We start from the raw sequence: 24616 nt of genomic DNA on the forward strand, positions 1-24616 counted from the left end.
CTGGATGGTCTTCTAAAGGAGATGAAGGTCCCAATCATTTCAGCCTGACCTTACCTATAAGTGCTCAGATGTTGTTTTGTGAAGCTGTCACATTTGCAAAGAGAGTGTTACTGAAAGATGAAGCAGCGCCAACTCTATTAAACAACAAATCCCCAACACTCAAGTAAGGACTGGTACTCTTTTTGCAAAAAAAAAATTAAAATAATAAATGAAAGAGGACGGATACAGAGAAAGCCTAAAAGTACAGCAGCAAAATGGCTTGATGAATTCAAAATGTTGGAAAACTAAATTACGACTCAAAAAAAGAAAAAAAAAGAAAAAGAAAAATGCCTTTAAAATGATGTCTTGACCCCTTGAAAGCTAATGAAACCATTGCCAAGAATTCTTGTGATCAGAGTCTTCTAGGACATTTCAAGTCAGTGGGACCAGCAGTCCAGGCCTCCTGTGCTGGATGGAAATCAAAGCGCATCTTTCTTTCGGAAAAACTGATGAACTATACCAGCTGGACTCATGTAGAGGTATGTTTAAACATGCACACTCTCGCTCACACTCACTATGTTTAGGTACAAACACGAATAATAACTTTGAGGGAAATTAAGCAGCCGTGCAGAAAGGCCTTGGGAGGGATGTGAGGAATGATGGAGGGTGGATGAATCTGTGTGTGAATGCTTTCATACACAGCTGTTGTCCTCCCCTCTGTGTTCTCTTCTCTTGGGTAATTACTCTGATTACAGAGAGATAGAGCTGATAAGAGCAAATCCTCCTGTGCTCACACTCGCATAGATAAATATGGTCCACAGACAGAGGTGCCACAAAACCCCAACTGGCAGACCAGCAAAACCTATTAGTCCTTTTATGTATGTGATTACCTATATGCCTTTCTCATCAGACATTCCTTATGTTCATCTTATAGGGATTGTTTGCCCATAACTGAAAATTCTGTCATTGTTTACTTGCCTTCATGTTATTCCAAACCTTGCTTTTTTATGACAAAATAAAATATATATAAAATAAAATAATGTTTTTTTAAAGAAGTCTCTGCATACCAAGGCGGCACATGTTTTATACAGTAAAAACAGTAATATTGTGAAATATTATTAATATTTAAACATAATGTTTTTAGCATATCATTTTTTCCCGCAACTGCAAAGCTGCATTTTTAGCAGCCATTCGTCTACAGTGTCAACTGATCCTTCAGAAGTCTAAAATGCTGATTTGGTGCAGCTTTGGTGAGCATAAGAAACTTCTTTCAAAAACATAAAAAAACCTATATATGTATTTAAATATATATATATATATATATATATATATATATATATATATATATATATATATATATATAGTGTGAAGGCAGATGCAGCATAAGCATCACAGACAGTTCTGAATTTCTAAAAAAGACCAGGAACAGAGTGTGGTTAATTTATTCCTGGAATAAGCTGTCAGCACCTGCCCAACAGTCAGGCACATTCAGATCACAGTCATTTACCGTCCGAAATATTCTGAACATATTGCACCATAACAAGCCTGCTGCCACTGTGTGAACAATGAGAGCTCAGACCCACAATCATGTGACGAGCCAGTCTGTTACAATTATACATAAGAACAGCATGGACCTCTGTTTTGGGAAACGGACACCACTGTCACAATCCCAGTCAAGAACAGCAGCAGGTGGTCACTTCAACCTCCCCCTTTGTCCCATAATCCTGTGTACCCTCAGTATCATATTGCTGTGACTGTATCAAGGGAGGTGCCTGGAGGGCTAATTTTACTCTGGCCTTGAGAGGAATGTGAGCGTGTGAATGCTTGTACAACAGAATAACTACAGAATTGGCACTTGGCTAAGCTCCGCCTAATGACTAATCATACCTCAGAAGTCAGCAACTGCTGTGTCCATCCAGACCCGCAAATATCTGAGTATGCAGCATAGAAAGGCACTGCAGAGGCGCAGCTCGAAATGAGCCACCAAAATCACAACTGGTAACTGTGGGGTTCGGTTTACTATCCCCCACTCCATTCCCCAACCTCCTGGTCTGACTGAGATATACTTGAATACATATTATTCTTTTGTTGCCAGAGGTCAAGTGACACAAAAAGGTATCTAGAGATTGAAATGGGAGCTGCTGCTGATTTAATGACCCACTCACTGTTTATGATGCATTTGGAAAACGTAGCCAAGATTTCAGAGACACTCGTTCTCGACCGCAACACCTATAGCAGTGCTAATATAGATTTTATATGAAGGAATATTGCAATAGTACTTAATCTAATTGTAATGGTAATTATTATGCTCTTCTCCTTTTTTTCTTGCAAATGTCATTGTAAATGTATGTCATTGTAGTGTTCAGAAGTTTTCATGTATTCGCTATTGCTTTTCAGCTGACTGAGAAGTGTTTGGCTTGGTTTTAACTTGCGGTCTCTGCAGCATTTTATCACATTACTGAGTGCATCATTTAAAAAAGCAGATAAAAATATGTCATTATTCATTTTATCCTATATAAAAATAAGATCTAATCAATTCTAACCACTTCATTCCAATCTCTAGTTCTTTCCAAGGAGTAAGCCGCAGTCACCAGGCTGGCAACAGTAACTAAGTGGCAGAGCGTAGCAAAGGGTCAATTATGAAAAAAAAAAACAGACAGGGAGAGAAAAATAATAATCGACAGAAGAAGAAAAAAATCCCTAGTACAAAAATTCTCTGCGCATCACATATGTTCCTCTCCAGATCTATTATTCAGAGCACACAAAATCAGGACAGGCATTCAGAGCTTTCACCACCACGCATTTGTGTTTCCAGGCACACCTTGAAAAGCCATTTAATATTGTTCTTTTGTATTTGCCTGTGTAGCTACAAGGTGTTGATATTGGCAACTGACACGGTTCATTTTCCTTTCACAGGCTGGATCATTGCTCTAACTGACCGTGAAACCACCGAAACATTTTCAATAGAATGATCCCTGCCCTGTTTTTTATTCAGTCTCAGCCAGTTTAGAGATTTTGAAGGTGCTTACAGAGAAAATATGCTGTGAAGTCTGCGGTCATCTCACACCTGCAGATAAAACACTAAAGAAACAACATGTACTCTGGTATCATTTGAGCCGGGTGGGCCATCTTTAGAGACTTGGGGGACTAAGACGGGTACTTCCGCTGATATTCCTATTCCTATTATAGTTGGGTTGTTGTTAGCAAGACCAATATAAGTGGTCATATTCAATAAATTCAGTGTTCCACTGCATCACATTTCCATTAATGTAAACTTTTAAAATGTCTTCAGTGATTGCAGGATCGATCAATCATGCTCTCATTTAAGCCAGCGCAAAGCAATATGTCATGTACATCACTTTGGTAAGAAAGCATTTCCCAAAAAATCAATGTAAATGTTCCTTTAATCATAGTTATGAACCTCATGAATAGAATGTGTCAAGAATGAAAGATGAAGGATCGTTTGAAATTGAAGACGCTTAGCGTGTGTGTACTCAACCAGCTAAAACACACACATCTGCACACACTCAAGGTAATCCTCAAGATTTACACTGGGGGGAGAACTGAAGAGGATTACATCTCCACTAAAACAGTGGCATTCGATCTCCTTGACTCTTGTGCTTTTGCACTCTCATTCTTGTAGGTTGTTACTAGAGTAAAAGCTGGAGGTCTCCGACACGGTTTTGGAGATGCTGCGAGATGACGAGCCATTGGAGGTGAGCTCCCTGGAGGGGCTGTGAACTGGTGGCCTCCCGGCGGCCCCTCTGATGCTCCCAAACGTGACCTTCTGGCCATCTTCACAAGGCTGCATCACGCACGACACAGTGGTCTCCATTCGACTGGCCCTGTACAAACTGGTCTGGGTTTGAAGGTACCGGGTGGACTTGAGCTCTAGACCCTCGTAGGATCCCTCAGGGACGCATGGACAGCAGTGGAATGCTTGCTTAAATCCGGCACGGAACCTGAGGAGACATTTAGAAATGTAGGAGACGAATAGACACATGATGATGACGTGTTTAAAGTTGAAGATATTAAAGCTTTGTTGTCTTTCAAAGGCTTCTGTGATGGATTTTCAGAGTCTGAGTGAGGCGGTAAAACCACGATACATTAGAGAATAATACATCACAGCTTTGGACTGCATTTTATGGAAGAAAAAGATGGATCATTTTGAACAATAATGATATTATAGCGAATATTACAGGGTCTCTGGAAAGAGCTAGCTGTTCATGTGTGTATGTGTGTGTGCATCAATTACTGTGTTTTCTCTCCAGGTGAAATTACCTGTCATTGAGGCAGCAGTAGATAATGGGGTTGTACATAGTGGAGCTCATTGCCAGCCACATGATAGTCAGATAGACCTGCTGAATGAAGGGATGCTCAAACAGGTACGGGTAGAACTGGTGAATCAGGAAATAGACGTGATAGGGGAGCCAGCAAACAGCAAACGTGCATACCACCACAATCATCATCTTCACCACCTGAGGGTCGGGCAAGAAGAGAAAATTTCAATACTGGTTATGCTGTATGACTATAAATACATATTCTGTCATTCAAGCCGATTGCCTGGGTTTTGCATGCTGCCCACATTGCACAAAAACTGGCAGAATGCTGTCAGACGAAATTTTGCCTAATAGTTTTCTTCACAGCTTTCAGTTGGTTCACTGGCCTTAACTTACCACCAGCAAGCAGCATGACAATATGTCATTAAAAATCACATTAAAACATAATAAATATAAAGCTAAAAATAAGCATTGTGCAGAGCCATTTGTCAACGAGCCAAATATATTTGAAAATAGCTTCAATTACATAAATTATATTAAAGGCTTACTGTTTCTATGATAAAATGTTTTCTTCTCTCCCAGCTTACAGTAATGTGAAGAAACAATTGATTTTCCATTAAAAAAAAGTGTAATCTTATGTGTCAGCCAGACATAGACACACTGTTTACCCATTGCCTTGAGTTTAGGTGGGACTACTTGTTGGTCTGATAAATGGATGTCAGTGAGAGTATTTGGGAAACCCATTAATATTTGCATTACCATTTTCTGCTGCTAGCGGCACTAAAATCATACACTTGAGTAGCTTTAAAGCTTTAAAGGCTTTATAGCTTGAAAGGCACACTCAGTCATTTTCCCTAATTAAAACAATTTTTGCATTTCATTTGCTATTCATTACAATGAATAGTACTTTTGAAAAATATGTTTGAAATTAGGTGAACTCATATTAAACAAATCTAGTATTTTTCACAAAGGGGTAGTTGCCTCATGAAGTTCAGCATTTCCAAAACTGTGTGTCAGAGGTACATTTAAAAAACACCTTTAAATCTGGAATAAAATCTGATAACAATGAAATTTAAAGCACGAATTGGGCTTCTTTAACTCCAACTACACACACATTATTTTTCAGCCTGGCATGGCTAATGTCCATGCACATTCATGAGTGTACCAACAGTCATCTGGCTCTTGTGAGACAGGACTCTCCCACTCATTTTTATTCAAGGTAATGACCCATCACCTTATTATCCATATTTTTCAATGCAGGGGTAAGCTATTTTCTGTGAACATGCAAGACTTTTGATACATTAGCTGCTAAAGGTAATAGTTATTTGCACTACAATGTGTACATGATTGTGACAGATGACAACTAAAGCCTTGCATATTCAAATTAACAATAGCTGCAGTAATGCAGTCAAGTTACAAATAAGGTGGGCAATGTCTCTGGAATCATGCATTTCTACAATGCCATTAATAACCGAAATATTTTGTGTGATGCTGAATTAATGTTTCTTCTGCATATGTCCAAAATGGTAATAGTATATAAAAACATAAAATACTGAGTACACCTTTAAATAACATCTTATTTTTCAGCTAATGCGTCTTATTGTTCACTACTTTGACTTTCTTATTTTATCATTGTTGTTCTACCATAAAAAAGCTGCCTTTGGACTGCTGTCTATAAGCTGCATCTGTCTCGACTACTCCAGGTCTGTGAAAGGTAGGTCAGTTGCCTTAAACTACTCATGTTCTACAATGCTAGAGATTCCTGACCCTGAAACGGGCCTGAAATCAGCATTAAGACCACAGTGACACACTCTGCCAGAAGCCAGAGTATGCAGTAGCAAATCACTCAGTCACCAGCAGACTGTCAAAGGCTCTTTGATGTTTACGAAGCTCAGAAGATGGGGACAAACAGGCGCTCAGAGGTAGTATGTCACACTCTGTCATCATAACAATGGTTACTTGAAAAATAGATTAAGATATTTTGTGCGAGGAATAAGAGGACAATGGTGAGGAATAAAATGCTATTGCAATGATATGCACAGTAGACATTGGAGAGGAAACATATCTTGACTTCATATCCTTCAAGTGTGGTGACTGAGCCACACACACATACACACAGAGAATACAGATGAAAGAAGCAGACGGACCTTCTCACTGCGGGTGAGTTTCATAGTGATTATTTCATGCAGCCTCGTCTGACCCTCCTCCCCTTGCGTGTGAACTCTGTCTGCTTTGTTAACTCAGAGTTCAGAGTCTGACCTGGACTGTGTGTAGGCAAATGTCACGGGCTTAAAGGATGATGAAAAAAGGAGGAGCAAGAGGATGATGTGATGAAGACCTTGCGTTTGGCGTTCAGCTGCTCTTGATAACGGTCAGTTGAATCTCCTGGGATCTCACTGGCCCACAGAGTCAAACCCACCACCAGGTAAGCACAGCCCATCACCAGGAGAGGGAGGAAGTAAATCAGCACTGCTACGCACACAAAATACCTTCAAAAGGATAGATAGATAGAAAGAAAGAAAATAGTTTTATATTAATACAATATAATATATAATAGATAATTACATTTGCATGCAATTTTAGCATTCTCTTTCAATAATACCTGTAATCCTGTTGGCTATTCTAGTTTGTGGGGAAGTCGTGGCCTAGTGGTTAGAGAGTTTGACTCTTAACCCAAGGGTTGTGGGTTCGAATCTCGGGCCGGCAAGAAACTGAACCCCCAACTGCTCCCTGTGTGCTGCAACATAAATGGCTGCCCACTGCTCCGGGTGTGTGTGTGTGTGTGTGTCTGTGTGTGTGCACTTTGGATGGGTTAAATGCAGAGCACAAGTTCTGAGTGTGGGTCACCATACTTGGCTGAATATCATGTCACTCACTTTTCTGTTTTTCATGGAATGGGCAAAACCAGCAGGAAAGTCCACAACGGTTTAATTTAATTCTCATTTTTAATCTTTTGTTTACTTCAAATTGTAAGAATGAAAAAACAGGTGTTATTACATGATATGCAGCGAGAGAAAAAAGATATTGTGGCTATGAATTAAGAATTTGTTACATGGTTTTACCAAATTAATTAGTATTAGTATTAATATGGCCACAAGTTAATGTGTCTGTCTCCGTAAAATGGTTTATTTCAATTACTAAAATCATCTGAGAAATGCATTCATGTAATTTTAATCATTCCTTTAGTGAATTGGGTGCATAATGCAAACAGCATGTGCAAATAAATGACGTTATCAGCTGGCACAGTTCATTCTTGGTGAAATTTCCTCTCACAGTTTTATCCATTTTTAAAACATTTTGCTTTGCCAAATCTCTGTCAGACTTGAGTCATGCTTCCTGTCCAAGAAATCTAGGCACAGCTCATTTCTTACCCCTAATGCACTGGGTCTAACAAAGAACCAAGATCATGAATCAAACACAGTGCCACAGACAAGTGAAGTCATATATCAAAAATGAATGTATTACTTCATATTAATACCTCAAAAGCAATTACAAAGTGCTTAATGCATGAATTATTAAATAAACCTGTAACAAGGAAACACAGAAACCAAATTGCATCAGTTTCCTTCAGTTTACAGTTGCAATCAAATTCAATTAAAATGCACAGCGTTGACTTGCAAACCCACAGCCAGATGACAATACAGCATTTACTTTCTTAAAGGATCTGCCCCATAATGTTGAAATTTCCACATCCAGATGAAAACTCACAAACACAAATGAACAATAATATTATCATAATTCCCTCATGAATGTTAAATAGCCCAATTTTAAAGTAACCTTAAACCATCTATTCATGATGTAATTGATATCCATGATACAAATCAATTTCAGATTGGGTTTTGTGACTGCGCTCGTTTAAAAAAAATCCCCTTTTCTCCAAAATGATCAAACTGGCGATGTTCTCTAAGAGCGGCGCTGCAGGAAATGCCCTGAGGGGCCAGACTGAGAGATACTCGCATCAGGAATGCCACCTGCCAATCTGAACACAACACAAGAGACGAGTTCTCTGTAATATTGTTGCTTTCAGTGATTCCCTCCATAAGGGAGTAGGAAAACGAGGCCATGATTAATTAGACTTCCATTGTTTCATATTCCTTAGTGACACAGGTGGAATGCTGTCTGCAGGAGACTTGGACTTGGCCCCATTCATCCACTCCTTGCCTACGCTAACAGCTTCTCCATGGCTGATGTTAAAGAATGTGTCCAGGAAAGATGATTGAAACCAAAGAACTCTGATGAGGCAGTTTAGTCACCTCTTGCTGACCACAGCTTATACCTAGCTCACTATTTCACTAGCAATTAAGTGCAATCAGGAAAACAGGTGTCGAGCATACTTGGCAATAAAGCTCTTTCTGATTCTGATTCTGAGAGAAGGAAAAGAGAAGGCGAGAGACTGAGAAAGAAAGCTTAACATTTCTTTTTCTAGTTTCAGATTATGATGTTACTTTAAAGAAGTAACAGTTTGGAATAATTAAGATCTTTTCAAAAGTTGTTGAAAAACAGTCTCTGATGCTTACCGAGACTGATATTTGATCAAAATAGAGTAGAAAGCAGTTATAGGATGAAATATTATAACAATTTAAAATAGCTGTTTTCTATTTGAATATGTATATATTTTATGAAATTTTTATTCTTGTGATGGCAAAGCTTAATTTTTAGCAGCCACCCAGTTTTCAGTGTCACATGATCCTTCAGAAATTATGCCAATTTACAGTTGTTCTTTTGTTGTGGAAATACTTTTGTGAAAACCGTGAATGACAAAGAAAGGTAAATCTAATGTTTGAATCTCAATTCTAATGGATTAAAAAATTAAATGAAAATTAAATCACTTATTTCAGGAGACCAAATTTACACTTATATCGGCAATCAGTGCAATATTGAGAGTTCGTTTTTTTTTATTATTGCATCTTGATGGTAAATTATTGATAATTTTGTTTTAAGAATTGAAAGGCATCATTCATTCAAAAATGTCATCAGTTACTGTTATTCTCATCTTGTTCTAAACTTAAATGACTTTCTTTCTTCTGTGGAGCACAAAAGTAGATATTTTTGAAAATGTCTCTGTGGTTTTTATATAAACAATGTCAGCGGGGTCTAATATTTCAACTTTTAAAACAGTTAAAATAATCATCAAAATGCTCTATAATCTTTATGAGACAGTCATGTATGTACTTCGAATTCCTTTAACTATACAGACTTAATCTATTCATTTCTTAATATTAAAAGCTAATGTAAAATATCTGAGCAAACTTGCATCTCTTCATACAGGGCCATACAACTGCAGCACTTCTGCACAGAACATCAATTTATGAATAGTTTAAAGGTTTGGTTGATGAATATCAATTACGTGATGTGGATGGATGGTTTAAGATGAACTAACAACATAAAAAGGAGATAAATAATATTATGAAACCTAGCCATCTTCTCCAACTCCAATCTGAAACTCATTCTGACGCCACACATGCACTTTCATGCATTCAAGTTCATTTAGACTAGCAAAGCAAAATTCCAGAGGAAAAGTGATTTTTCATCTGTGGATGTGGAAATCTGATCAACATTACTGAGAAGTTCCTGTATGACATATTATAATTAAGCGGCGACATGCGGTTTTAATTCATTGAGCATATTAGTATACCATATGTCAGAACAACCATTCACAGGTAATGAAGAGATGCAGCAATATGCCAGCTAGACTGATTGCTCTCAGCATCTAAAGCCAAGACTTTCTACTTGCACTATGACAAATTATCTGACAGAACTGTGCTGAAAAAAAAGGCTGCCAGTTAGAAGTGATGGCTCAGGATCAGACTTCCACTTTGGTTTACACCTTTCAGATTTGGAGTGTCTGTGTTTTTCATCAGCAAACAGTGTGAGGAACTGTCATGCAGCAGTAACTCGCTAATGATATCTAAAATACAAGTTACTGTTTTGTTCCAGCAGCACATTTAGGTAAATGGAGCATATAGAACATCATGATGTATCTGTTATCAGCTTCCTTCCCACACAAAAAGACAAATGAGAGTAATTAATTAAATATGCTAACAGAATGTTTGCTTTTTGAACGGCTCGCAGATAGGACTAATGAATTAATACCCAAGGTAGGACACTTTAGGTACAAATACAATTTTCATGGCTTTCATCTTCCAGAAGAATCATAATAACAATAAATAAAAAAACTGCAACCAGCTATTGTGAGGACATTTGCAATAGAGGGAGAAATGGGCAATTATAGTATTTAATTTGAATCAAGATCAAGTATTAGTAAAAGTACGCAATGAAACTATCAGATGGAACCCTACTTATAAAACAAATAAAGGTTGTTTTTTCCTCATTATCACCTCTGTATATCCTCTAGCTTCTCAACTAAAACCTTCCTGAACATTTGCAAAAACAATCTTGGAATTTGTTTTTTCAGGGTTTGGACACGTCCGTCGAGTATTGGAGTAACTGGAACTGGAACATCTGATGTGGTTTACATGTGTGGTGATTATTCCTTATTTAGCATTACGATGATTCACATAATACTGCGACCACCAAATGTTTGACCAATTATGGAAATGCCCAAATTGGAAAAATGTTGTGGCCAGCGGTATAGCTTAGGTCTGAGAAATTTTTAAGTATAAATAAGTACGAGTGTAAGGAAATACTCGACTTTATTTATTTATGTGAATGTAGTTTGTTCTCTTTGAATGCTATTTTATGTTCAAAAAAGTATTTATAATAATGGTGAACAATAAATAAGAATAATTCAAATGAATGAGTAATTTGAGAGTAATAAAATATAGGTTAATGGAAATTTTATTTATTTTGGTGTAATTTGTGTTCTAGGCAAAAATGTTTATGAATTGTTTTCATGTTTGTAGGGAGAAAATGTTAGAAATCAAAATATCGGGGTTATTAAGATTTCCTTTTTTTAAGAAATTAATACTTTACCATGGATACATAAAATGTATCAAATGTTAAATTAAATGTGACCTTTATAATGTTACAAAAGATTTCTATTTCACAATCTTTTAAACTTTTTATTCATCAAAAAATCCTGAAAAGATTTAGCATGACGCATTAAATTGATTAAAAGTGACAAAGACATTCATATTGATACATACAGTATATTACATTTATATCTCGTAAACATGGGTATTTCTCATTTTTAAAAACATACAATTATTATTGACGTGTTATTAAAACGATATTTATTTTACCCCTTTTTGTACAGTTGCCTCTTCTTTTTAAATTTCTTTAATAGCTACCAGATGTGTCTTTTGTCATAAACATGCATTGTACTGTCTTCTGACGCCTCATTAGAACCAATAATTCATATGAACTCATATTTGTGGAGCATTTTTTTTCTCTGTAATCTCTGGCTAAAAAAAATAATAGCTAGCTGCAAGTTCTGGTTGAGTCTCATGGCAATTTGCTGAAATCAGTGCCGCACGGAGCACACCCTGTCAGAATCCAGATTGAGGAGAGCTCAATTTCCCCCTTTTCTCGCAAGAGCTGGGAAGAAAAGAGAGAGACGGAGGGAGAGAGAGATGAAGCCTGCAGCAAGTTTCAGGCTAAGCAAACTGAAACAGACTGGCCACATGCTGTTAGTGAGCTGTCAGTTTTTAGGAATATGGTGTCTGTGAACCACCATCAAACAGAGCCAAAGAACACCATGAAATGGTCAGAACAGCGGTGGGGTGCTGAGATAACGTCATACATCGATGTACCTTTTGTAGTCACTCTGAATTCAAATCTTAGATTTTTTTTTTTTTTTTTTAGGAAAGATAATGTGGTACATAGCTACTTTAGCTGGACTGCTTGATGTACACGTGTAAGCATGTTCAAAAGTCAGTGTGTTTACAAATGCTTCTATATAAGAGCGATTTTGCAGTATCAAGTTTGGCTGTTTATATTGAGGATGAATAGGGAAATGGAGGTAAGATGAAATGCAGTATGATGTTGGCCTCCTGTTAAAGTATATGATTTGATCTCTTTAAAAGATTGGATGTATCTCCTTGACCTACTGTATATAAAAAAAGTAAAATATTTAAAATTTCTTATTTAAGTATAGTTAGTAATTAATAGTAGTCTATTAACATATTTACTGACCCATTGCTCAGAACTTACTGATATAAAAATTATAATTAAACTTTATTAGGAGTACTACTTTTACACAGTGCACATTTATTAAGCCTAAAGTTTGTTTTAATGTCACTTTTGATGGTGAATGAATGATCTTTGAATAATATCAGTCTTTAAGTGCATATATCTAAATGTACCTAAAGTATATTTGCAATAGTTCCACTTTAACACAATCAAATAAGTATAACTATGTCTTTAGTTTAACACTACTTCTGCACAATTGAAGTGCATTAAGTACAAGTTTAGTACGGAGCCCCGCACATGACATGCAGGAAAAAATATTGGGCTAAATTGTGTGCAGGATTTACTAATTCGTTCCCGCAATGTTTTAAAATGTGCACACGATTTACTATTTCGTTCACTCGATTTATAAATTGTGTGCATTATTTACTAATTTGTTCCCTCGATTTCCTAAATCATGCGCACGTTTAGTAAACCAAAAATACAATTGCAGGGTATTTGTCATACGTAAATTAATATGTAAATGTGTTTGTAGTGTACTTAGCATGAAAGTAAAGAAATATATTTTAATATATTTATTTTTCACTATAGGAATAGCAGTGAGATCAAATTGAAACTTTTAAGCGATAATTTATTGAATTATCTGGTCAATGTTCTATTCTGTTCTAAACTATTCCATTCAATTTTCTGTTGAACACGCACACAAGAAAAGACATTCGGAAAAATGTGGGACATTGGGACATTTTTAGGTGAAATGAAACATAACTATAAGTTTGCTGTTTGCTGTTTGCTGTTGACGGCTGTACTGCGTTTGAGCTCCGTCACTATATTCTTTTCATTGACTATTTTTAACTTAAAAATCAATTTTATACATCATTGTTTCCGTTTATATAACGCGTGAATATATCCTCTATTGTATTCTACAACAAAAACAATCAGAGCGCCTCGCTATCACTAGTTTTATTTTGATCTCCCGGGTCCGCTATTAGCTTTTAGCCAGTTAGCATCAGCAAGCGTGTTTGCTGCTAACTGCGCTTACATTGCTAATACTCTATTCTCACACATTACCACTGCTGTACTCACTGTTACTTGCTTTAATGGCGGATGAATGTCTCCACTCTGTGCAGGTCGAGCTCGAGGCCGTGGGGAAGCAGATTCGCGACCTGGAACAGAGGCAGGCCAAGCTGAGAGAGCGGAGAGCCGCGCTGGAATCATCCCGGGCTGACGCTCACAAGTCCGGGGTAAGTATACAGCGTGCTGTTAACGGTCCCACCACGTCTACTCCGTGTGTTTCTCTGCGCAGGCCCGGTGCACCCAGGACGCGATCTTCCCAGATGTCCTTCACTGCGACGCCGGGACACCACGGACCCTGGGTGCATCCACAGCGGAGGACGCGAGCCGGGTCCCGGGCGACTACTTCTCCCCCTCCTGCCTTCGAGCTCTCCATCCAGAACCGCTTCGCTCCCCTCCGCGAGACAGGACGCGACGCTGTGATCATCGGAGACTCCATCGTCCGACACGTAAGTGCTACGTTAGCCGAAGGTAAAGTGCACACTCATTGTTTGCCTGGTGCTCGTGTTCTCGATGTTTCTGCGCAGATACCCGCGATCCTGAAGGACGGCGAGAGCCCCAGAGCGGTCGTGCTTCACGCCGGGGTTAACGACACCACGCTGCGGCAGACGGAGACGCTGAAGAGGGACTTCAGGAGCCTGATCGAGACGGTTCGCAGCACGACGCCCGCGGCGACGATCGTCGTGTCAGGACCACTGCCCACGTATCGACGAGGACACGAAAGGTTCAGTAGACTTTTTGCTTTAAATGAATGGTTGTTGTCATGGTGTAAAGAACAGAAACTGCTATTTGTTAATAACTGGAATCTTTTCTGGGAGCGTCCTAGACTGTTTCGCGCTGATGGATTACACCCCAGCAGAATTGGAGCGGAGCTTCTCTCTGACAACATCTCCAGGACACTTCGCTCCATGTGACTAGTAAGACAATTCTCAAATAACCATTATGATGAGTTTTGTTCTAACCGCTTAAATGCTAAAGGTACTTGCGCTGTAAAACCTATTAAGACTGTGTCTGTTCCCCGAATAGCGAGGTCAAAATATAAATATAATGTAGGATCTAGAAAAAATCTTATCGTAATTAAACCAGAAAAATGTAAAGTAAATGAACAAAAACAATTTTTAAAGTTTGGGCTCCTAAATATTAGATCACTCGCACCAAAAGCAGTTATTGTAAATGAAATGATCACAGATAATAGTTTTGATTTACTCTGCTTGACTGAAACCTGGCTAAAACCAAATGATTATTTTGGTCTAAATGAGTCTACTCCACCAAACTACTGTTATAAGCATGAGCCCCGTCAGACTGGTCGTGGCGGGGGTGTTGCAACAATATATAGTGATATTCTCAATGTTACCCAGAAAACAGGATACAGGTTTAACTCATTTGAAATACTTCTGCTAAATGTTACTCTGTCAGACATGCAAAAGAAATCTAATGTATCTCTTGCTCTGGCTACTGTGTATAGACCACCAGGGCCGTATACAGAATTCCTGAAAGAATTTGCAGATTTCCTCTCAGACCTTCTAGTTACAGTTGATAAGGCGCTAATCATGGGAGATTTTAATATTCACGTTGATAATGCAAATGATACATTAGGACTTGCGTTTACTGACCTAATAAACTCCTTTGGAGTCAAGCAAAATGTCACCGGGCCCACTCATCGTTTTAATCATACACTAGATTTAATTATATCGCATGGAATCGATCTTACTGCTATAGATATTGTACCTCAAAGTGATGATATTACAGACCATTTCCTTGTATCGTGCATGCTGCGTATAACTGATATTAACTATATGTCGCAGCGTTACCGTCTGGGCAGAACTATTGTTCCAGCCACCAAAGAAAGATTCGCAAATAACCTGCCTGATCTATCTCAACTGCTAATTGTACCCAAAAATACACACGAATTAGACGAAATTACTGACAACATGGGCACTATTTTCTCTAATACATTAGAAGCTGTTGCCCCAATCAAATTGAAAAAAGTTAGAGAAAAACGTACTGTACCATGGTATAACAGTAATACTCACTCTCTCAAGAAATTAACTCGTAGTCTTGAACGCAAATGGAGAAAAACTAACTTAGAAGTTTTTAGAATTGCATGGAAAAACAGTATGTCCAGCTATAGACAGGCTCTAAAAACTGCTAGGGCAGACCATATACACAAACTCATTGAAAATAACCAAAACAATCCAAGGTTTTTATTTAGCACAGTGGCTAAGTTAACAAATTACCAGATGCCACCTGATTCAAATATTCCACCAACGTTAAATAGTAATGACTTTATGAATTTCTTCACTGATAAAATAGATAACATTAGAAATACAATAGCGAATGTAGATTCTACAGCGTCTAACACTTCAGTTTCATCCATCGCACCCAAAGATAAACTGCAGCGCTTTACAACCATAGGACAGGAAGAGCTAAATAAACTTATCACTGTATCTAAACCAACAACATGTTTATTAGATCCTGTACCCTCAAAATTACTGAAAGAGCTGTTACCTGTAGCAGAAGAAACGCTTCTCAATATCATAAACTCGTCGTTAACTTTAGGACACGTCCCAAAACCATTCAAGCTGGCGGTTATCAAGCCTCTTATTAAGAAACCAAAACTAGATCCTAGTGTACTGGCAAATTATAGGCCTATTTCAAATCTTCCATTTATGTCTAAAATTTTAGAGAAAGTTGTGTCTGCTCAATTGAGCACCTTCCTGCATAAAAATGATATGTATGAAGAATTTCAGTCAGGTTTTAGGCCCCACCATAGCACAGAAACTGCACTTGTTAAAATTACAAATGACCTGCTCCTTGCGTCAGACCAAGGCTGCATCTCATTTCTAGTCTTACTTGATCTTAGTGCTGCGTTCGACACCATAGATCATGACATACTCATAGATCGATTACAAAACTATACAGGTATTCAAGGGCAGGCTCTAAGATGGTTTAGATCCTACCTGTCCGATCGCTACCATTTTGTTTACTTAAATGGGGAGTCATCTCATTTATCATCAGTAAAATATGGAGTGCCACAAGGATCCGTCCTAGGTCCCCTTCTATTTTCAATATATATGTTGCCCCTTGGTAATATTATTAGAAAATACGGAATTAGCTTCCACTGTTATGCTGATGATACTCAGCTATATATCTCAACGAGACCAGATGAAACTTCCCAATTATCTAAGCTAACAGAGTGTGTTAAAAATGTAAAAGATTGGATGACACACAATTTTCTCCAATTAAATTCGGATAAGACAGAGATATTAATTATTGGACCAAAAAACACTACACAGAATCTTGTAGATTACAATCTGCAACTAGACGGATATACTGTTACTTCCTCTACAGTCAGAAATCTGGGTGTTATATTAGACAGCAATTTGTCTTTTGAAAATCATATTTCCAATGTTACAAAAACTGCATTCTTCCATCTTAGAAACATTGCCAAGCTACGAAACATGTTATCTGTTTCTGATGCAGAAAAGCTAGTTCATGCATTCATGACCTCTAGACTGGACTATTGTAATGCACTTCTAGGTGGTTGTCCTGCTTCTTCAATAAACAAGCTACAGGTCGTCCAAAATGCAGCAGCTAGAGTCCTTATGAGGTCAAGAAAATATGATCATATTACCCCAATTTTACAGTCTCTGCACTGGCTACCTATTAAGTTCCGTATCAGTTACAAATTATCATTACTTACCTATAAGGCCCTAAATGGTTTAGCTCCAGCGTACCTAACTAGCCTTCTACCACGCTACAACCCATCACGCACCCTAAGGTCACAAAACGCTGGACTTTTGGTCGTTCCTAGGATAGCAAAGCCCACTAAAGGAGGTAGAGCTTTCTCACATTTGGCTCCCAAACTCTGGAATAGCCTTCCTGATAATGTTCGGGGTTCAGACACACTCTCTCTGTTTAAATCTAGATTAAAAACACATCTCTTTCGCCAAGCATTCGAATAATGTTTCTTTTTAATTGTGAGTGTAGTTGCATCTGTTCAAAGTTGCATTTTTATTCATTAGCTTGGGTTAAACTAATTTTACTTTGTTGGATCAGCAGCTATGCTAATGATGTCTGTATTTTGTTTCTATGTTTCGCCACGGGATTTACATCCCGTGGTAACTAGGATTTACACAAGCTCCAGTCTGGATCCAGAACACCTGAGAAGAGATGATGCTGACCCTCAGAGGACCCCAGATGATGCTAACCTTGAATCAACAAACAGAACTAACAATTATTGCTAAATGTGTGACTGAATCATATAATAACTTAATAATATTGATAGTTCATCGTCTAGCTGACTACGTCTTGTATTATTATTATTATTTTTTTCTAAAATCCTGTCAAATGTGCACAAACTACTAGCTACTACTAAATATTGTAGAAACATAATTTTCTGTAAAGTTGCTTTGTAACGATTTATTTTGTAAAAAGCGCTATACAAATAAACTTGAATTGAATTGAATAACTATAAAGTCTTTCTCTAAATAAACAAAACAAACAAAAAAAAGTCCTCTGGGTGGAACATAATTACATATGTAAACGTGGGTGAATGTTATTCAAGTAACCTACAGGTAATTTTTCAGCACTTGAACATAAGCATAAGCTCAAGTCAGGTTTGTCGAATGTGAGCTTTCATAACACACCGGACTATTTATACTCTGGCATTTCTCTCCAGTCTATTATAACACCCAGCACGGCAAAGCCATGAATAAGAGCTAGACAGTGTGCTGTGTACACTCTAAACCCAGTTCATGTGCTATAAAACAGACCTGGTGTCATTGCTATTCAGACTCATCTATTATGTTAACGCAAGACAGGTCTCATCTCGTTTTGGCACTCTTAACCTATCTGTACAAGTCATTACAACTTCATTATTAAAAATACGAAGTGCTACATCCATTCAGACGTGATGGGTGTGATTGTTAAGCATGCTGTCCGTTGCTGACTGCATGGCAATGACACTCAAAAGTGGATTTAGAAAAAGAGCATTTGAGGGGATTTTTCATTTCATTGAGTGAATTTGTTATTTACAATCTGTCCTAAGAGTATCACACAGGCTACGCACAGGCTTGTTTTATTTCTGTGTGTGAAATTATTGTAAATCTCTGAAGAAGATTTAGAGATGAGCTGAACTAAAATATCTCATTTAAGGCAAACTAGATGACTGCCGTATTATGAGTCTAATCTTTAAGCTGTGTTGATGAACAGCTCACTGATTACAGTGCTGAAGACAGTTTAGCGTCCTGCTGAATGCATCCAATCTCGTGTGGACCTAAAGATGTTTGTGCTCAGTTTTACTTCCCGCCTGCTTGTCGGAATCGAGATGCTGTGAGACATTTTCTGAAGAAGGCACAACAATTAGATTTAATGATTTTATGCTCATTTGCTCCAATTAAGGGTAATATATAAAAGTATATATTAACTGTTTAAAAATGATTAATAATCATTTAAAGATTCCAGTTTGTCAGCCTGAGGAGGTAGGCTAGATGAGTTTAATTTCCAACCGGAAAAGTTATTTTTACACATTTACTTTAACATCTCTGAGGAGTCTTCCTAACCAGTGTTCCCCTCATCTTGCTCAATGGAGCTTGTAAAACCCTATTCCCTTTCTTTTCTTTTTTTCTGAAAAGTGAAATATATAAGCTATTACATTTTTTTTTTACAAAATGGCAAAAGTTGTTTTTCTTGTTAATGCATAAGTCTAGTATAGATGAGATTAGGTAAGAAAAATAAACTTACTCCAACATATATTCCCTGAAAACAGATCCTAGATGATGTTTACATCTGGTTTTAAGATAGTTTTTCAGTGATCCGACCACAAGTGGTCAGTCGAGACGCATTAATGCTTCCACCTGGTATTAACACGCATACCAAATATGACTACTTGTGTTTGAATTATTTCGAGACACTCTCCTCTTATTCCAACACTTAACAATTCATCACTTTTGCAGAGCACCGAGAGCAGTGCACAAATACCATCTGATTCATGCTCCACTGTTTCCACGTCCAAAGGCTATATATCGGATCTCAAAAGAAAGCAACAAATGGCGCTAATATACACTCACGGTGCACTGTATTACAACTGAAATTCATGACCATAACTGTTATCTCAATACTAAAATCACAAGTGTCCGGATAGACCATAATCCATGAGTTTTTACACATTATAGCAAAGTCTGAATCGCTCGTGTGATGGGGTGTGAGTGGTTGCAAATAGGCTTCCCTGTGATCTCAGGACATTAGGGACAAATTAGTATTTTTAGTGTAAAATGAGACAACAATATAGATTTAGATGAATTAATGTTTCTTGCAGAAAAGTGTGAATTATAAAGAAATATATTGTTCAGTAGAAAATGGATGTGTTGGCTTCCATACCCCCTGGAACACCAGCAAAAAGGTTTTATATCGCAGCTTAACTGTGGTGTGAAAGACACGGTAATGGAAAAGGGGAGTTTGGGGAAAATGTGAAATGAGTGAGTAAGGGGGAGATGGCGGGTGTGCTAAAGGGAACGTCTTGGGGGCCTTAGAAGGCTGACTCCTTCACTAACTAACAGAGAAGGACTCACACTTCTCACTCACAGCAGTAAAGACAGACAGAATGAGGAATATAACAAGTACAGCAGAAGGCTATATGAAACAGAATATGAGGGAGAGGCAGTAACAGCTGATTGAAATATACAGGGGATGAAAATATAATAACATACTTTTCAATGGTGTCTTTCTCTATAAAGATAACAGCGGTGATATATGTAATAAAGAAGAAGAATCTTGTTGAGCAGAAGGTTTAGTGTGTTCAAGTGTGTTAATGTGTAATATTACAGCACTGGAATGTGTTATTGTTTTTGCTAAGTGCTCACTGTAGTTGTTTATTAATAAGCGACGGCAGCAATGCTCTCTCCAGCACACAGTCCTCAGACACATGTTGCTATTTCGCTAATAAGTCAAAACAGTTTTTGGAAATTTTCTAATTTTAAAGATTACATTTGTGTTTCAACTTGCAAATGAGCAAATGCCACGCAATAGATACCTGATATCTGGATGAGTGCATCACATAGACTATTAATGGAAACAGTCCACTGTTTGGCCAAGTTATTTGTGCCTAATCGGATTTCACAAGTTAAGCGGTTTTGTGACATCACAACTGGCACATCTGTGCACCCCTCCCCCACAGCTGCCCTCACCGTGTTTCAAAACAAAGTACCGCCCATGAAAACTCTTTGCAGAATGATCTCGGCTTCTCATGGGCTCGATGTTCGATGTCTTTGTGCACCATTTTCACAGCACTTGACACTAGACCTCAGCACTTCAGATTAAAGACGATCTGCATACAAGCCAACTTTTTGAGAGCATATAACCAGAGTACGGAGGAGTAATAATCATTAGCGTCTGCTCTAGTAAAGAGCTTGTATTTACCCTTGGGCAAGATTTCCAATAATGTCTCCTTTAATAGTCTTGAACTCTTGTCTTCTGTCTCTAAGGACCATGACTTTCCTGTGTTTACTGTTTTCTTTGTAATGAAGCTCCTCTCTGTTGTTATATAAGCAAACATGTAGGGAAAAAGCAGCGCTGATTTTTGATTACTCCAAAATTAGAGAGTAATAAAGGTTATGTTTCCAGCAATATCCAGAAAGGTTGGTGAGATTTGATCTGGAAAAGGTATTTTCTGCACCTACAACCATAAATCTATATTTAAATACATTTCTGAAGCAAGTATTCAACCGAAACATTTTCTAATATCAGCAAATGGTGGCATGGGGCAATAAGCATGCAGATTAGTTTAATAATTAGATGTTTACATCGTTTTGAAGTCGAGAACAGTGTACTCAGGCCAATCGATGTAGCATACCACCCTGCCAGGCAGCTGGTCTGTGTCGGAGTAGTAGTATTGGGGGAAGGCCAGCAGAAGAGCCAGCACCCAGATGACCCCGATGACCACCTTCGTCTGAGTTGCAGACATCCTCTGCTGCAGGGGATGAATGATGGCCATATATCTGTGGAAGAAACAGACAGATGTGCTGAAAGCTCCACATCTGTTGTATATTGAGGTACTTACTGCTAACAATTTTTTCTTTAAGCTTATTTTCAAGATGTGCAAAAAATGAACTGAATTAAATGTCACAAATACATTTCATAATAAAACATTAAAAGTAATTGTATAATAGAAATTAGCTGAAAATGTACTCACCCTCAAGCCAACAAAGATTTGTACATGAGTTTGTTTATTCACAGTGGCAGATTTGGAGAAATTGAACATCACATCACTTGCCAGTGGATCCTCTGCAGTGAATGGGTGCCATCAGAAAGAGAGTCCAAACAGCTGATAAAAATTTTAAAAAGCAATCCACACAAACTCTGATGTCTTGTGACGTGAAATACTGTGTGTTTGTAAGAAACATCCTTCATTAAGACATTTAACTTTAAACTATTGTTTCCAGCTCAAATACAAGTCCTTGGTCCATAATATTTATTTCTCCATTAAAAAGAATTTGCCTTGCTGAATAGGAAATATGCACAAATCAATATTGTTTACAAGCAAAAACAGTCCAAAACCATTCTAAACAGATATGTTGGTTGGATTTTGATGTGAGTTGACAACAGAGGACAGACTTTTTCACTGGATGATGTTCATTGATAGACTGGAGAGACTGGATTACTGTGATGTTTCTTTTAATCAGATGTTTGGAATCTCATTCTGATGGCACCCATTCACTGCAGAGGATCCTTTGGTGAGCAAGTGCTGTAATGCTAAAATTCCCCAAATCTGTTCAAATGAAGTTACAAAGTCATCTATGCTTTGGATTGCCTGAGGGTGAGAATATATGCTGGAAATCTGGATGTTTGCGTGAACTATTCTCTAATGCACATTTGTGGTTCAAATATTATGTGTACTAAATGTTTTCGTTCTGGATGGAAAATGTGTTTTATGTACTGAAATGCATTCAGTAATTTGATGTTAATTGAGTTCTTTTAAGTCTTAATTATAAGTCTCACTAAATACCATTTATTACATAAGAAAACACTTTTTATTTTTTATCTTCAACAAAGAGAAACACTTCAAAGAGAAAAGAGTGTATTCACTTTCCTTAGAAAACTTAGATGGTGTAAATGAAGACAAACTGTCTGCTTGCGTATTTCACTCTCAGCACATTCTATTTAAACCACTTATTTTCCCGCTGTGATCTTCATTGATACTTTGCAGTGCAGGTTGTGCTTGAAAGCATGAGATATTGTCCTGCTCTGCACTCTCAACAAGTTAAGCTGTCAACACATCAGTGATGTCATCACATCCACACACACACACACACACACACACACACACACACTGTCTCTGTCCAGCACACAACAATCTCAGTGTTATCTAAGATAAATCCTCTTAAATCATTTGCTCCAATATGGAGCTGTATCATTATAAAACGGAATGAAAATGTCCAAAGAGTAACCCCCCCCCCCCCCCACACACACACACACACAGCTTACAAACCTATTGAGCGCCTATAATAGTGGATTTTTTTGGTTTTTAGATTTGGTTTTGTGCTTTAGTAACAACAATCTGGTGTATCATTGTGATCATATGAGCTTTGCATTAATAAAGAAGATTAGTTTCAGTTATCGATTATATGGACAGTGAATATAAGTACATTTATTTATTTGGAGATGGGAGAAACCTTGCAGAACTTAATGTACCACATTCAGATAGTATTCAAAGACAGGCTTTGTTAGCATTTTATCTGAAGAGTAAAACATTGCTCTGTTTCCCTCAGATGCTGTGTGCCATATGTGATCTCTACTAGAGTTGAAAACCAAGATTTTCATATAGAAATATAAATCATTCAGAACAGAAAGTTTAAGATATTTTAGATATTTTAGCTTTCTGTCCCTCCATTGAAACTGTGTGAACGGTATACTGTCCATGTACAGAAAGGTAAGAAAAACATCATCAAAGTAGTCCATGTGACATCAGAGGGTCAGTTAGGATTTGTTGAAGAATCGAAAATACTTTTTGGTCCAAAAATAACAAATATTATGACTTTATTCAGCATTGTCTTCTCTTCCGGGTCTGTTGTCTAAATCTAAAATATCTTAAACTGTGTTCCGCAGATGAACGGAGGTCTTACGGGTTTGGAATGACATGAGGGTCATTAATGACATCATTTAAATTTTTCGGTGAACTAACCCTTTAATCAAAGATGTCCATTAAATGGAACATTAAGGCAACTATATGTTACATGATACAGACTTGACACTACAGCGATACCTAAAACACCTGCGATATTGAAAGAATCAAGCTTTCGGGGTTAATCATGGTCTGATTAATCATGGTCTGATAGTAATTCATCAAAACTTTTAAACTTTAAAATCTAGTTTTTGAAAATGCTTTTTGTTGCATTTATAGAACAAACCTTTGGTTGATTGTTTACAGTTTATCCAAAGTTACAAGTTACTCCCTTCATCTGCAAATGTCAGGTATAGTGGGTGGCTACTGGGAAAGAACAATCAGGGACTGTTTTACTGCACTGGACTAATCAGTCAGATTGACAGCTCTTGCATTGACCATTCACCATAGAATAGGTCTAGCACACAACTGGAAGATGAGTGCTCATTCAGGATCATATTACTTCAATTCATTAAATTCAAGTTTATATAGTGCTTTTCATGATGCAAATCATTGCAAACCAGCTTTACAGAAGATTCAAGTTTCTACATTATATTTACTAGTAGATTATCAGTGACTATCTCAAGTTGATTTCCATATGGCAGAAATGTACAGCTGAATCATGCAGTTAGTTAAGACAGTGACCACTATTAACAGCAATGATTCTATGTTGCAATCAAACTTTTGGTCGTTTGTATGTTGTTTCAGGGTTTGGCATCATCTGATGTCATCTGAGTTTCTTCTTTTACTTATTCTTAACATTTTTACATGTGCAAATAGGTCTTAAGTCTATGTGTTCAAACGATTATTGTCATGTATGCAGGATTCTTCTTTCCACAAAGAAACAATTTTGTCTCGTGTGAATGGGTGGAACCTTATGTTTGTTTAACCATGGAAAAAATTTGCATCTGATTCTCATCCCCATAGTCTCATCTGACTACATAATCTGGTTAACTATATTAACTCCCGGCATGACAGTAATTGTGTTTTTGTGACACCCTCCCTACAAGCCAATGTTAAGTAGAGCTCTAAGGTTGAC

General features: G+C 37.6%; 2 protein-coding genes across 5 annotated transcripts in view; one reads left to right on the forward strand and one right to left on the reverse strand.

Moving 5' to 3' along the window:
* Positions 1-1416: 1416 nt before the first annotated feature.
* LOC127958808 (substance-P receptor-like) overlaps positions 1417-24616 on the reverse strand; it is a 29176-nt gene continuing 5976 nt past the window's right edge. Inside the window, exons 2-5 of one of the 2 annotated variants that reach the window (XM_052557792.1) lie at positions 21221-21415; positions 6598-6748; positions 4261-4457; positions 1417-3941 (exon numbers count right to left, since the gene is read on the reverse strand). In XM_052557792.1, coding sequence (XP_052413752.1) covers positions 3611-3941; positions 4261-4457; positions 6598-6748; positions 21221-21415 — 874 coding nt within the window. In that variant the 3' untranslated portion in view covers positions 1417-3610. Of the gene's footprint in view, positions 3942-4256; positions 4458-6597; positions 6749-21220; positions 21416-24616 lie in introns of those variants that run through there. The other variant, XM_052557793.1, reaches the window with a different exon arrangement.
* Positions 13430-17881, forward strand: LOC127958809 (uncharacterized). 3 transcript variants are annotated; one of them, XM_052557796.1, is made up of 3 exons: positions 13430-13588; positions 13651-13867; positions 13946-14472. In XM_052557796.1, exons 1-3 carry the CDS (start codon positions 13445-13447, stop codon positions 14005-14007), a joined length of 423 nt encoding a protein of 140 aa, XP_052413756.1. In that variant the 5' UTR covers positions 13430-13444; the 3' UTR covers positions 14008-14472. The 3 variants fall into 3 exon arrangements, with proteins under 3 accessions (XP_052413756.1, XP_052413754.1, XP_052413755.1); XM_052557794.1 differs by adding an exon at positions 17548-17881 and having other exon boundaries at positions 13430-14335; XM_052557795.1 differs by having other exon boundaries at positions 13430-13867.

Source organism: Carassius gibelio, chromosome B5 (genome assembly GCF_023724105.1).
Source record: "Carassius gibelio isolate Cgi1373 ecotype wild population from Czech Republic chromosome B5, carGib1.2-hapl.c, whole genome shotgun sequence".
In the NCBI taxonomy this organism is placed as follows: domain Eukaryota; kingdom Metazoa; phylum Chordata; class Actinopteri; order Cypriniformes; family Cyprinidae; genus Carassius; species Carassius gibelio.